Here is a 14,259-nt window from a genome sequence, read left to right on the forward strand (position 1 = left end):
AGTATTGTAACCATTTCCCAAGTGTACGGTTTAGTGACAATAAGTACATTCGCTTTGCTTTGCAGGTGTCTCTGTCATCCATCTCCATAACACTTTCGTCTTCCCAAACAGAAACTCAGTACCCATTAAACATGAACACCCCATATTCTCTCTCCCCTCCAGGACCCGGGAACCTTCGTTCCACTCTTTGTACCTATAAAGTGACTATTCTAGGTACCTTATAAAAGTCGAATCACAATGTCCTTTTATGACGGCCCATGAGTTAACAATCATAAAAGACTGTAAAATGAGAAACTCATTTTACCCCTACCTTATAGAGCTGTGAGGTCAAAATGAGGTAATGTCTTTAGGGTCCTTAGCCCAGCAGTCAGCACGTAGAAGGTGCTCCATTAATAGTAATGACGCCTCTCTGTGTATTTTAGATTACTGGATGCTAGTATTTCTAGACCATTTTTATTGGCTTATTCCCAATGACCGGACCCTGGTATTGTGCTCACTGTGGGACTGCCACTGTCCTGAGCAGTTAATAGATCCTAACCTGAGCCTCAGAAGGACTCTATGATATTGGGAGATGCAGGAATGAGGTGCAGACAGGCTAAGCAACAAGGTTGCTCAAGGTTCCCAGGGGAGTTCCATGCAGAGCGGGGATTTAAGCCCAGGCCGTGTGTGCTGGGCTGGGGCCTGGTGGTAGAGTGTGTGCCCGGCATGCCGAGGCCTTGGTTCAACCCCAGCCCCCCGGGAAAAGCAAAACAAAGCAGAAAGGTCCAGGCCGCCTGCTTCCGAAGTCCACGGGTGCCACATTGTCCCTGCTGCCTCCGTCCGTGGGGAGCTTCCTTGACACACTTGATCTGGGATCAGGCCTTGAGGGTGAGTGCAGGGTCTGGGGCTCAGGTAGAAGATGTCCATGGAATCATGGAATCTGTGACTTGGCAGGTGTGGTTCCCACCCCGTGGGGCCTCCTTGCACTGTGTACATAGGCTTGTTGCCTTTGGACCACGGGGACCGGGTGCCGAGCCCTCGTCTCCTACTGAGCAGGGCTGCAGTGAGAGCCCCAGGTGATGCAAGCCGGCCAGCACCCAGCACCCAGCACTTTGCCCTGCTTGGCAGAAAGCCCAGCAATCCTTGACCTCCCCCACCCCCACCCACCCAGTCCTGTTGAGATAAAAAAAAATTTCCTCCCTGGGCCTCAGGGCCACCTCCCACCCAGGCTTTACTGCTCTCTTGACACCTCCAGGGAGCTTCTGCCACCCTTTAAAAGAGGCCGAGCCCGTAGCGGGATCCGCGGTCCTGCCCAGAAGATAAGCTGAGCGACGGCAGGCGCGCTTCCCAGCAGCTCTGGCCCGGTCCCAGGCCCTGCGCCGGCTCTCGCTGATGTCTGGGGAGGTGAGCCCTGGCCGCGCCTCCTGCCCTGGCCTGGCAGGTGGGGGGGATGCGTTCCAGGTCGGGGGTACGGGGCCTCCGTCTGGCTCGTCTCCCACCTGTACCTCCTCTCCCCTCTGCCCTGCGGCAGGCGCCTATGTGTGACACTGAGCTTGGCGGTGGCAAGGTGAAGGAGCCCAGCATGAGCAGCCGGAGTCGTGGGTCCTGGTTCGAGCGGTTCGTGCAGCCCTGCCTGGTGGAGCTGCTGGGCTCTGCCCTCTTCATCTTCATTGGGTGCCTGTCTGTCATTGAGAATGGGCCGGACACTGGGCGGCTGCAGCCGGCGCTGGCCCACGGGCTGGCCTTGGGGCTCATCATCGCCACGCTGGGGAACATCAGGTGAGACCGATTCTGAGCCGCCGGCCTGGGGCTGCCTTGGGGAGCTGGGGTGGGGTGCGGAGCAAAGCTCTTGGCAGGGACCCTTGAGCACATGCTCAGGGTGGCAAGGAATGGAGTGGGCGGGAGGTCAGCCTGCCGGCCCATCGTAACTCTGCAGACCGCAAGCTCTGTGGCTTTAGGCGAGTCGCTAGGACCCATTCCCACCTCTGAAATGGGCATGATACACTTCTTAAAAGATTTCTTTCAGGCCAATATGGACACATGACTGATCATGTGCTGGCATTATGCTAAGCATTTTCAGATATTGATCCTTCAATCCTTATGTCGACCCCTTGGGGTAGGTCCTATTATTTCCCCCATTTTACATCTCAAAGAGAAAGACCACGTACGCACCTGTTCAAGGCTATAGGACTGGGAAGCCGAGGAGCTGGGAGTCAAGTCTAAGTGGTCGGGCTCCAGAGCCCAGACGTGAGAACGTGAAGGGCTTGTCACGTCTGAGACACTCACTCAGTGCTGACTGCTGTCTCCGTTACTGTTAGGAGATAGGTTAGAGGAACCGGGGCTTTGTCCTCCCGCTGGGTACACAGGTGCCTGGAGCAGCAGGTGCCCTGCTGCTCAGCTCTCATTGGGATGGGTGCTCCCTGGCAGGGCTGAGGGCAGGGGTCATCGTAATGATAGCTATCCTGCCAGGGACACCTGGCAGGGTGCGACATGGTTGGTCTGTATTTAATTCCACTCAAGAAATAGATGAGGAAGCTGGAATGCTGTTTCTGGGGAAACCAGAATGGAAAAAGAAATCTGCCGTCTCTCTAAATGTCCGAGGGAGGCTGAGGCTGGGATGAAAGCGCCTGATCCTCCTTTCAGTGGACCTGGGGTTGAATACGACCTCTGTCACTTCTTGGCTGGGTGGCCTGGCACGCCACTGAACTTCTCTGTGTGCAGCGGTGCGTGTGTAGACGATCATGATAGTGATGTTTGTTGAGTACAAACTACAGACAGCGCCGTGTGCTAGACACACATTCGTTCATCATGTCTTCACCACAGCCCTGTCAGGGAGAGACTATCAAGGCCCTGAGAGGTCACATAACTTGCTCAAGGCCACACGGCTCTTCAGCAGAGCTGGGTGTGAACCCAGGCCAGTCTGGCTGGGAACATCTCTCGGCCTGCCACAGAGCGTCTCTTTCTATTCAGTCACTGTTTTATTTTTTGATGAATATTTATACAGCTCTTCCTGCGCGCCAGGTACAGACTTTGAGGTTGTTGACTGAATCCAAGATAAGGTATGGAAAGCACCCAGCACAGCACCTGGCACGTAGTGAGTGCTCATTAAATATTTGCCAAGTAAACAATGACTGAAAGAACTAAGAACGTGTCTTGATTGGCTCACTGTTAGGGGTGTGAACCTGGTCTAGGGAATGCATGGGGTCCTCAGGTACCTACACCTGTCCTGGCCAGAGCCTTGCTCTGAGTAGTAGTTTCTTCCCTGCCATGCGGGCCAGGTGCCCAGGTAGAAGAGAAGCAGTGGACTGGGGCATGGACTCCTCCACTCCCACTTCACCTGTCTGAAGCCACGTGGGCCAGGGTGCCTCTCTTCCTGAGTTGCGTCTGAGCATCCACTGGTGCTTCTGAATCTGAAGCTCCCTGGGGACCTGGCTGTCACGCTGGGCCAGACAAGTTGGGGGCAGCTGGTGTTGAGGCATTAGGGTGCTGGACAGGGTCCTTTTGCCCAGAGCTAAGGTCCTTGTCCAGCCTCAGCTCGATTCCCTGGGTCCACTGGGGAGCAAGCAGGCTCGTTGGTGGGCTCTTAACATTTGTGGGGCACTTTGACTCTTGTGTGACTTGGGGGTCTTGGGCTGCTTTCACTCTTATGGCAGTATCCATTCCTGGAACAGTTCCTTCTTGGAGTGGGACTAGAGAGGACCCTGATGGAGTCGTAGGGGCTGGGGGCTTCCTGGCTCTGGAGCCTGGGTGGAACATGCATTTTGGTAAAAAGAGGGCTCTTTACTGTGATCAGTGGAGGGGCAGCCAGTTAGACTTGCCCTTTGACCCCGACTTGTCCCTCTCTCAATCACATCCCAAACTCCCAGTTCCTAACCTGATCATGAACTCTGACCCTATCCCCGATCCTCAGTGCCATTTCCTGCCTGAACTAATCTCAATTTTATACTCATCACACTTGCAGATCAAACAGGGTTTTATTGGCTAAGCAGTTCAACCAATCATGAGCTCTTATTCGGGACCTGGCTACCTATAGGGGGAAGCAGGGTCCCTCTCTTGGGCTACTGATTTGGAGTCTGGCCTCTCAGTCTGACCTGGGGCCGGGTGTTGGAATGGCTGGAGGGAGCCCTGATCCGGTCTAGGTCTCCCTACCGGTTCTTCCTCTAGGGTCATCCTGGGGCTGGCTTAGGGGTAGGTCCTCCTTTCCACCTCCCCTGACCCTTTGCCCTAGCATCTGGCACCTCAGGGAAAAGGGGAGAGATTTGGTGTACTAGTCTTTGGGCCAGGGTCTGGACTGACTCGCCCTGTGAAGTCAGCCTGGGGGACTGGCTGGGACAGATCTCTCGGGAGACAGCCTGTGGTCAGCCCTAGATCTTGGCCTCATGATTCCCCTTGCTTTTGTGGGGTACAGTGGTGGACACTTCAACCCTGCGGTGTCACTGGCAGCCATGCTGATCGGAGGCCTCAACGTGATCATGCTTCTTCCCTACTGGATCTCCCAGCTGTGTGGGGGACTGATTGGGGCCGCCTTGGCCAAGGTGGGTGATCCCCAAGGGGGACGGGCTAGCCGGGCTGGCTCCTATGACTGCTGGGGGGTGCAGGGATGGGGGAGTTGGGAAATGCTCAACCCTGGTTTATGTCTGTCAGTGGAATTGGTGGCCCTTTTCTACTGGGGACACTTTATGGGCCTTTGGTTCTCTCCAAACCTACCTTCTTCCATTCATGGGTGGACACAGCTCTTCCCTGGACAGAATTTGTCTAAGCAATTTCAGGGCTTGACATTTCTCTTCCTAAGCTTATTTCTGGCTTTGGAATAGATTTGGATAGTTGTAATGGTTTTTACATTCATTCACTTATTCATTCATTTCTTCATTCTATACATATCTCACACCCTGTGTGGATGATATCTGGCTGAGGACACAGGGTGAATATGGTTATCCTCTTGGAGAAAATTCTGAGTGAACACTTCTGTGTTCTTCACTTTGCCTGTCTTTAAACTTAGTTGCCTTCAGTGGGAACTGATGCTCAATTTATGTCTGAAACCCTCCCACCCAGCTGGGTGTGGTAGAACCTGTCTAATTCCAGTGACTGGGGAGGCTGAGGCAGGAGGATCCCAAGTTCAAGGTCAACCTTAGCAACTTAGTAAGGCCCTATGCCACTAAGTGAGACCCTGTCTCAAAATAAAGCGCTGGGGATGTGACTCAGTGGTTAGGTGACTGTGGGTTCAATCCCTGGTCCCCCCACCAAAAAAAAAAAAAAAAAAAAAAAATCCTCTCATTCAGTCAAGGCTAGCTCTCCCTCTTGGTTGCAGATTGTTTTTCTTTGTGCTGGGGATGAAGTCCAGGGACTCGAGCATGCCAAGCAAGCGTGCTACCACTGAGCTGCACCCCGCCTGAGCCACACGATTCTACACACAGCTCCATGGGGGATTCCTTTCCTCCCTCCTCTTTCTCCTTTTGCCCTGAAGTCTCAGTCAACCAGGGATTCTTAAAGGTGTGCAGCTTGCGTGGTGCCTGTGTGCGGGTGTGCTGGGGAGGAGAGGAGCCCTGTCAGCCTGGACCAGTCCAGACTCTGGTTTCAAGTCTTATTTCACTGTCTTGCCCTGCCCTGGCCTCCGCTTGCCTCCACTGAGGCTCAGACCTTTCCCTGTCTGTAGAAAGCAGCCTGGACCCTCCTGCTCTCCGGTGGGCAGGCCTGCCTCGTAGGCCCCCTCTGCTCGGCTCCCAGCTTCCCTCGGTCCCCTGTGAGGCTGAGTGTCTTCTCTGCAGGTGGTGAGTCCTGAGGAGAGGTTCTGGAATGCGTCTGGGGCGGCCTTTGTGACAGTCCAGGAGCAGGGGCAGGTGGCCGGGGCGCTGGGGCTGGAGATCCTGTTGACAGCGCTGCTGGCACTGGCCGTCTGCATGGGCGCCATCAATGAGAAGACGCGGGGCCCTCTGGCCCCGTTCTGCATTGGCTTCTCCGTCACTGTGGATATCCTGGCGGGGTGAGTGTCCCTCAGCACTGGGACTATCGTGTCCCGATCTGGGCCAGACCTCAGGGGATCAGGCCTGTGGGTCACATGTCAATTGCCAGTGGGGGCCAGGAAGGTGCCACAGATGGGGGCAGTAGGTTGGCTTTGGGCAGCAACAGGGAGCAGTGGGGTCTGCGGTAACTGGGAGGCTTTGGTCAATTATGACTGTGACAGTGTGATGTTGGGACAACCCTTCCAATTCCATTCAAGGAAAGTCAGAAATCTGAATCTTTGTAAAGCAAAGTTTTCTAATTTGTTGTAGCGTGAATAACATCCCTGCAGGCTGTGGGCTCAGGCATATAAAACCTGTGTGTCCTATTTTGTCTCTTGGTAATCATGGGAAGGCATTAAGGAGACAAGGTTGGATCAGCGATGACTCCCATTTTACAGATGAGGAAAACTGTGGTTCAGAGGACAGAATGACTTATTTAAGGTCACTGGGCAGTGGCAAGTCACTTATAGTGAGAGATCGAGAACAAGAGCCCATGTTTGCTGAAGGGGACGAGAGGGCCTCTTCCTGACGTCCAACTTCTTCCTTTCTTTTGGACACAGAGCCAACTCCAGCCTTTCTCCAGGGTCAGGAGTGGTAGGTAGTCTAGGACCTGGGATGGTGTGTGTCAAGTGGTGCTTTGCTGCCCCCTAGTGGCACTTGGTCCACTTGCAAGCTTATTGGATCTTGACCTTGGCACAGGTGGGATGAGGTCTTCAGGATCCCAGCTGGGGGTAAAGATGCCCCTGTGGAGTGGTCCCTCTAGGGATTCCGGGCCCAAGTGTGGTGCTGGGCCACAGTTCACACTGGTGCACCGACTGCTGAGGCCTGGGCTCCGTAGGCGTTTTCTTATCTACTGCTGCAGACCACCTTTGGGATGGGCACTTCCACCTCAGGGAAACACAGAGTTCTCCATATAGTGGGGCTGGGAACACCGAGAGGGTAAACAAAGGTCACAGTTGGCCTCGCAGGGCTGGTTGACCTCAGACAGGTAGATGATGGACTGACTTTGCTTTATGAACTTTGGAGAGGAACTCAATCCATTTTTATTTCCTGGCATCACCAAGCAAGAATTCTTTGCCAGTCATTCTTGTAGAAGAGTGCATGAGGAGCGGAAGGTCATACGTCAGGAAGGAGCGCGCCTCTGGCTTCTTGGCGCTAAGAGTCTCTGCCTTTTCAAGGATCTCCCCAGGAATTCCTGATGTGGGAGGATAGGAAGATTTCTGGGTGGGCCGTGGCCTGGGCCCATTTGGGGATTTGAGGAGAGTGGGCCTGCTGGGGCTCTGGCGACCTGAGCGGCTGTGTTTGCAGGGGTGCTATCTCTGGAGCCTGCATGAACCCGGCTCGTGCCTTTGGACCTGCTGTGATGGCCAACCACTGGAGCTTCCACTGGATCTACTGGCTGGGCCCACTCCTGGCTGGCCTGCTTGTAGGACTGCTCATTAGGTAGGAGTGCGGCCCAGGGAACGGCTCCCGGGGACCCAAGCTGGAGGGCTGGACTCTCACTTGGGCTTGGGGAAGGAAAGATGGAAGCTTCTTCAGAGACAGAGTCTGTATTTACCTAGGACCTTTAGTTGCAAGTCACCAGAATCCATTCCATAATGCGGGATTCACTGGTTGCCATGAATGGGAAGTCACAGCTGGTGCTGGCTTCGGGTGGTGCTCAGACAAGATCTTTAGGATTGGGCTTTCTCCTGGGCTCCACTTTGCTCTATGCTGAGACAGGCTCTCCAGCTGAGGCACAGCTGCCCACTGGCCACTCTGCACTTATGCTCTGGCAGCTTGGCTACTCCAGAGGAGGTGGAACAACAGCTCCAGTGAGAACCCAGTGTCTGATGGTCACTGGTGTGGGCTGGCCCAGCATGCGCGTCTGCCTCTGAACCAATCACTGTGGCCTAGAGGACTGAACTCTTAGTGGCTGTGTCCACAGGATGAGCTGTGTAGGCCCTGGAGTGGGGCAGAGCCTGATCACCTGAGCGACTGCAGCAGGGTCAGGATTAGGGGATGAGCAGTTCCCCACAGGGCTGTCGTACAAGCTCAGATGCCCAGGGGCATCATGCCAGGATGCACCATTCACATAGTTCAGTGTAGACAGAGCTCCCCAGAATCGTGCAGTTGCTAATCGGGTTGATATTATCAGGAGGATAGGTGGACTGCAGGCAGACCAAGCCAGGATCTCCTGTCCTGCCTGATCTGCCCTTGGCTCTCTTCTCGCATCCTGTTTCTTCTGCCCCTGGTGGAGCAGGGATCACTGTCTGGGAGGGGACAGCCGTGGGCTGGGCTGATTAGCCTGCCCACACTATTGCCCTCGGCCGCCCAGGGACCTCCAGATCCTCCTGTGGCTCTCTCTTCTGCTGCTTTCAGAATGGTGGCAGTGAGCACAACCCGGAAACCAAAGAGGAGACTGTCTCCCTCTCCCCAGAGGGGTCCTGCTAAGGCTGGAAAGGCTCAGGAAGAGATCCGAGATTCCAGGCATGGAGGCAGGACGAAAGACTGGCCCTTCCTGCAGGGGCTCAGGGACCTCATGGCGCCCTCTTTTCTTTTCTTTTTTTGGTAGGCTCTTCATTGGAGATGGGAAAACCCGCCTAATCCTGAAGGGACGATGAAGCAGAACTGCTAGCATCGCAGCTGCCCCTATGCCCTCAGCTGCCCCATTCTGGTCTGAGGACAAGACAGCTTCTGCACTTCCTTCCAGGGCAGAGGACTGGATGAGCAAAGGACCTTCTGCTACTGACTTGGGCCCAGCTTCTCAGACAGACAGACTGCTGCAAAGGCCCGAGGATACTCTAGGTTCTTAGAATTGCTTTGTGGCACCTGAGGTCTCAGCCTAGGGAATGTGTTGCCAGCACTTCCCAGGGAGAGGTGGTGACACCACAGGTTTTCTTGAGAGGGCAAGTCCTAGGAGCAGAAGAGCAGCCGGAAGAAGTGGCTGTTCATGTACATCAGCTCACCTGCCCCTTTCCCTTCCTGCCTACCCTCCACCATCTCTCCCTCCTTCCTCCACATTTTTTTTTACAGTATTAGGATGGAACTCAGGGTCTCCACATGCTAGGCAAGTGTCCTAGGCCACACTCCCAGCCTTCACACCACTTTCTCTTTCCTCCCATGGTTCTTTGATTCCTGTTACAGAAGGGCCGTCTGGAGCCTGACGGCTTCCTTGCTTCCCAAGCTGCCGATCTAACTTTGCAATAAACAGCTCAGCCTTTCCTTCCGTGTGTTCATTGGCTTGCCTTCCATTGGAGAAGTCGGCACTGCTGGGGAGGAAGTAAAAGTTTGGAGTGGGCCGTTGACTGTCCAGTCTGGCTAAGCCCAGCAAAGCCCAGCTTCCAGTGCCAGAGCAGGTACTTGGAGTGCCCGTCTCACTTAGCCAGACCGATCTGGGAGCTCAGTCTGGAGCTCAGAGCCCACTTGGATCCTAAGAAGGCTCAACTCCAAATCAGAGTCCTAAGGACCTGCTGAAAGACCGGTGTAGAGTCCAAGGCCTGGGTGAGGGCCCAGTGCTGCTGGGACACAGATCAACCCACTCATTGCACACCAGCTGGGATGAGGGTGAGGACAGGTAGGGTAGAGCTGCAAGGGTTTCCCGAGGAAGCAGAATCCCGAGCAAGTGGCAGAGCATAGGCCTGGAAAGACAGTGGCATCTGAGCGGGAGACATGAGCAGAAAGAATAAGAAGGGAGAAAAAGAATCTGAACTTCATACCTTTCAAGTATCCTAAGAATCTATGGGTCAAAAGGAGGAAAAGGGATCTCATGAAAATAGAAGGGAGAGCAGAAGAGGAAGAGGAAGGAGATCAGGGAGGAAGCGGGAGAGGAGCAGGGGAGGAACAGGGCAATGAAACTGACCAAATTATGTGCATGTATGAATAAGTCACAGTGAATCCCACTATTACGTAATTACAGCACACCAATAAAAAGAATATATGAGTCATTTATGAAAGTTGATCAGTATGACACCATAAAGAAGTGTCAGGGAAAAATCATTCTGAACAACAAATAAAAAAATCACCCAATTCTACAAGATGAGCAACATACCCACTTGGTATGAACTTGGTATGAACTGGTTGCTGGGAAAACCTGCCTAATTCAATAGGGACAGTGAAGCAGAGCTGGTAGAATTACCCGTGCCCCTATGTCCTATAAAAGCCTATTAGAATGTGGATATAACATCACACACACACATAACACAATCTATATATCTCTCTCTGTCTCTATGTGTGTATATGTATATGTACATATACATATATACACACACATACCCTAACATGCAAAATTCTCAGAGGAAGCATGGCCCAGAAGAATAACAACCAGAAAGGTCAGAAAAAGGCAGGAAATAATAGAGAAAATTAGAATTGAGCAAATTAGAAGACTTAAAAAGAGTAAAAAATGTTACTATTTCATTTGGTGAAACAATGAAACCTTTGACTAATGTAGTAAATAACAAAACAGTGATATACACAGAGCGCACACGGTGAGTGTGAGCATTTGCTAAGTAGTAGACCCTGCACCGAATGCTTGACTTGCATGACGCCCTTTACTCCCCATGACAGTCCTCTGAGGTGGTGGAGAGGACTGAATGGCGTCCTCCAAAAATATCCATGCTAAACCTCAGAATGTGACCGCATTTGGGAAGAGGGTCTTTGTAGATAAAATTAAGGTAAACATCAAGAGCAATCATACTAGATTAGGACAGCCTAAATCCAACAACGGTGTCCTTATGAGACAAAGAAAATGACGCACACACTGTTTTGGAGAAGTCCTCATGAAAGTGCAGGCAGACATGGTGTGATACTGTCAGAAGACCTCTCAGGAGCCACTAGGAGCTGGAAGAAGCAAGGAAGGCTTTTCCTCTGGAGCCTTTGGGGGGAGCATGTCCTTGCTAACAACTTGGTTTCCAACTTCTGGCCTCTAGAACTATGAGAGAATACATTCCAGTCATTTTAAGCCACTAGGTTTATGGCAATTTGTTACAGCAACCACAGGAAATGAATACAGGAAAATGCTCTTATTCTTGTTTTCCAGAGGAGCCAATGGAGGTTCACAGAGATGACGTCACTCACGTCACTCGGTTAGTACACCAGTGGAGCCAACATTTAAAACCAGTCCCTTTGGCTGCAGGGTCCATGAGCTCTGTCATTACAATTTACGTTACTGAGTAAGGGGCAATAGTATGTCTTCAGCTTGTCCCCTACTTGCCTGTTAGTGCCCTATTACAAAGGGGACAGTCAGACCTGTATTAAAATTCCTCGCTTCTCAGCTGGAACTGGATTTCAAGCTCTGGTCTTCATTTCGATCTCCATCTCTCAAGAGAAAGGTGGACACAAATTCACCCCCCTAACTCCATACTATGTGGTATAGTATTTGCTGTACAGAAAGAACTCAGTAGTACCCACTGACTGAAAAAATGGCTGGTCCCAGTGTTCTGGTTTAGATATGAGTTGTCCCCAAAAGCTCATGTGTGAGACAATGCAAGAATGTTCAGAGGTGAAACGATTAGGTTATGAAATTAGAAGGTTAATCCACTGATATGGATTGACTGGGTGGTAATTGTAGTCAGGTAGGGTGTGGCTGGACAGTTTAGGTCACTAGATGGGGGGTGTCTTTGGGGTTTATATTTTGTCCCTGGTGAGCACAGCTCTCTCTACTTCCTGACTGCCATGTCCTGAGACGCTTTCCTCTGCCATGTCCTTCTACCATGATGTTCTGTCTCACTGCAAGCCCAGAGCTATGGAGTTGACCAACCATGGACTGAATCTCTGAAACCATGAGCCCCCCAAAACCATTTCTTCCTCTATGTAGTTCTTGTCAGGTTTTTCAGTCACAGGGATATAAAGCTGGCTAAGATACCCAGTAACTCCTAAATTCATTCTGAACTTACAGAATAGAACCCAAAGTTGACCCAGATCACCTAAGTTCACTTCTACCTCATCTCCCCTTTTTTTCACCAACAAGGACGTCAAAGAATTTTAGGATGTTAGAACTAGAAATACCATTGTAGTAATGAATATGGTGGCTACAATGTTTGGATCCTGAGCAAGATCTAAATTAAATCTCAGAATCGTCACTTTTTTTGCTGTGTGTGCTTGAAGCAGCTATTTGACTTCTCTTGGCCTCTGCTTTTTACTTCTAAAATGGAAATACTGTCTCACAATGCTTTTAAGAGTTAACACCGTGTTTATAAAGCCTTAACACAATGCTAGTATGTAGTAAATGCACAATGTGTTAGCACTATTATTGTTATTGTTGAGTCAAAGATTTTACAATTTCCAAGTATCAGACTCATGGCAAAGGAGTTTCTAAATGCACTGGGCACACCACGTGTTTTTTTGGTCAGTTGTTCTCAGGTAAGGATCTTTAGGACTCTAATGGGAAATGGTTGGGAACCACGCATCCTGACCAACCCCCAAACCCAGAGAAGCTAAGTCACTTGACTATTCAGTTAGAATTGAGGATTTTGGACATACAATCTAAGGTTTCTTCTACTGCAACAGAAATGTACTTCCTGCTCCAGACCCTTGGGTACAAGTACTGATTCATTTTCTTTTGCCAGAATCGTCCTAAATCTTCATGGGCCTTACTATTGTGCATCTCTGCTGCTGTTCAGAGGTGTTCTGTGCTCCAGCTGAGACCCACACGTCCAGCCACAGGGACTTCGTGAAAGCAAGCTCCTTTACTGATAATTCCATCACGTGTATGAAAGCACATCTGCATGCTCCATAATCTCATGGACCCAAGTGACTCTTAAGATCTTTTAGGTCTCTTCTCTCCCCTTACCTGCGGCACTCGGCCCTCAATACACCCATCTACATGCCTCTTTTCCTCTAGAGTCCCAGTGTCTCAGGGTGGGTTTAGGAATTTGCCTGTCTTGGAAGCCAAAGTCAATGTCCTGGACCCACCATGGAGTTAAGGATCTTATGATTAGCTGTGTTCCTTTTCAGCTTAAAACATGAAGCACTCATTCTCTTTCCTTAGGGTCTAGCTGCCTCAATTTATTTACAGAAATTGAACATTTGTAACCCTTAGAGATTTCCCCCCCTCGGAGGTTTAAAGTTTCCCATCTAATTGCCAGACCTGAGTCAGTTCAAAGCCTTAACGCTCTGTGAGGACAGGCAACTTGAGGAAGGCTGACACAACCCTGCAAATGAATGTCACCACTTTTATCTTGGCTTTCTCCAAAAAGGTCTGTGGCCATTTACTCAAGGAAAATAAAAGACCACAGGGACTCCCCTAGCTGCTGTCTGTGGACAGTGATCCTGAGGAGGTGTGACTTGTGAGGTCTCTGGGTTCTACTGCAGGGGGTTGCTCACAGTCCGTGTGATAGGAATGCCTTGTCTGGAATCCACCTCATGTCCAGGTGAACCGGTTCTCTTCCCTAGCAGAGATGGACCCTTAGCACACCATGAAATCTCCACAGGGACTCCTGGGATCACGATGGTAAGGTTGTGTGGAAGCCACTGGAACTCTTCCTTTATGCCAGAATAGTGACAAAAGGAGCACTGGGGCCACTATGCTGCACCAAAACAGGCCCCACCTGGCACACTGAACTCAATGCACTTGGAAAACAGCAGGTGCAAGAGGGATGTTCCCACTCCTCATCTTCCTGTAAGCAGGAGCTGAAACCCCCATGTGAAAAATGCCCTCTCTATGCCAGGAGGACAGAAACATTCTTATGATCAGAGATGGAGAGTTGAGGTCAAGAGCATTGTGCACAGATCTTGTTAAAATAACTCGTAATGTCCTTTGGGCTTCCCACGTATTTTAGCTCCTTTTCCCTGCTGCCTCTCTGCTCCATCTGGTATGCAGTGGCTCACAGTGTGCTACTTCTTCAGGTCTTCATTTCCTGTGGAGACTCCCATACACGCAGACACACGCTCTTCTTCTGTTAGTTTGATTTATGTTAATTTCAACTAAGGTCCAGCCAGACACCCTGAGTGCAGAGGTAAAGCTTGCCTCCCTACAACTGTACCTTGGGGAAACTGTCAAGATTTCTTCCAGCACCCAGCTGGGGGTGAGTGCCTCTTCAGAAATACATGCAGTATGTTTAGCCAGGGCCAACTCCACCCTAGTGTTAGAGCCAAACACTATTTGGGACAATGGCAGTCACAGTTACCAGAAGACTGCTGTGTGGGAATAGCTGGGGACTCACAAAAGATTGTGCCCCGTTAGTCATAGGGGACAGTTATGAACTGGAATGAAATTCTCATTTTCATTATTAGCTACAGAATGAGCTTGTAACTTCTTAAATTTTCCTTTTATGTAATAGAAAAAGGTCTTTCAAATTATGGC

General features: G+C 51.1%; 1 protein-coding gene across 2 annotated transcripts; it reads left to right on the forward strand.

The window, feature by feature from the left end:
• The first annotated feature begins 1,236 nt into the window (after positions 1-1,236).
• On the forward strand, positions 1,237-9,200 carry AQP8 (aquaporin 8). Of its 2 annotated transcripts, none has more exons than XM_079120160.1 (6): positions 1,237-1,383; positions 1,511-1,758; positions 4,388-4,514; positions 5,745-5,959; positions 7,287-7,421; positions 8,533-9,200. In XM_079120160.1, exons 1-6 carry the CDS (start codon positions 1,372-1,374, stop codon positions 8,579-8,581), a joined length of 786 nt encoding a protein of 261 aa, XP_078976286.1. In that variant the 5' UTR covers positions 1,237-1,371; the 3' UTR covers positions 8,582-9,200. The 2 variants fall into 2 exon arrangements, with proteins under 2 accessions (XP_078976286.1, XP_078976285.1); XM_079120159.1 differs by having other exon boundaries at positions 1,256-1,382; positions 1,507-1,758.
• The last annotated feature ends 5,059 nt before the right edge of the window (positions 9,201-14,259 follow it).

The sequence above is a fragment of the Sciurus vulgaris genome (assembly GCF_902686455.1).
Source record: "Sciurus vulgaris genome assembly, chromosome: 18".
NCBI lineage: Eukaryota > Metazoa > Chordata > Mammalia > Rodentia > Sciuridae > Sciurus > Sciurus vulgaris.

Excerpts from the sequence above, each read along its gene's own strand:
- AQP8 (XM_079120159.1), top strand. Across the intron at positions 5,960-7,286 it reads ACTGTGGATATCCTGGCGGG|GGGTGCTATCTCTGGAGCCT; the intron begins GTGAGTGTCCCT and ends CTGTGTTTGCAG. Across the intron at positions 7,422-8,532 it reads CTTGTAGGACTGCTCATTAG|GCTCTTCATTGGAGATGGGA; the intron begins GTAGGAGTGCGG and ends TTTTTTTGGTAG.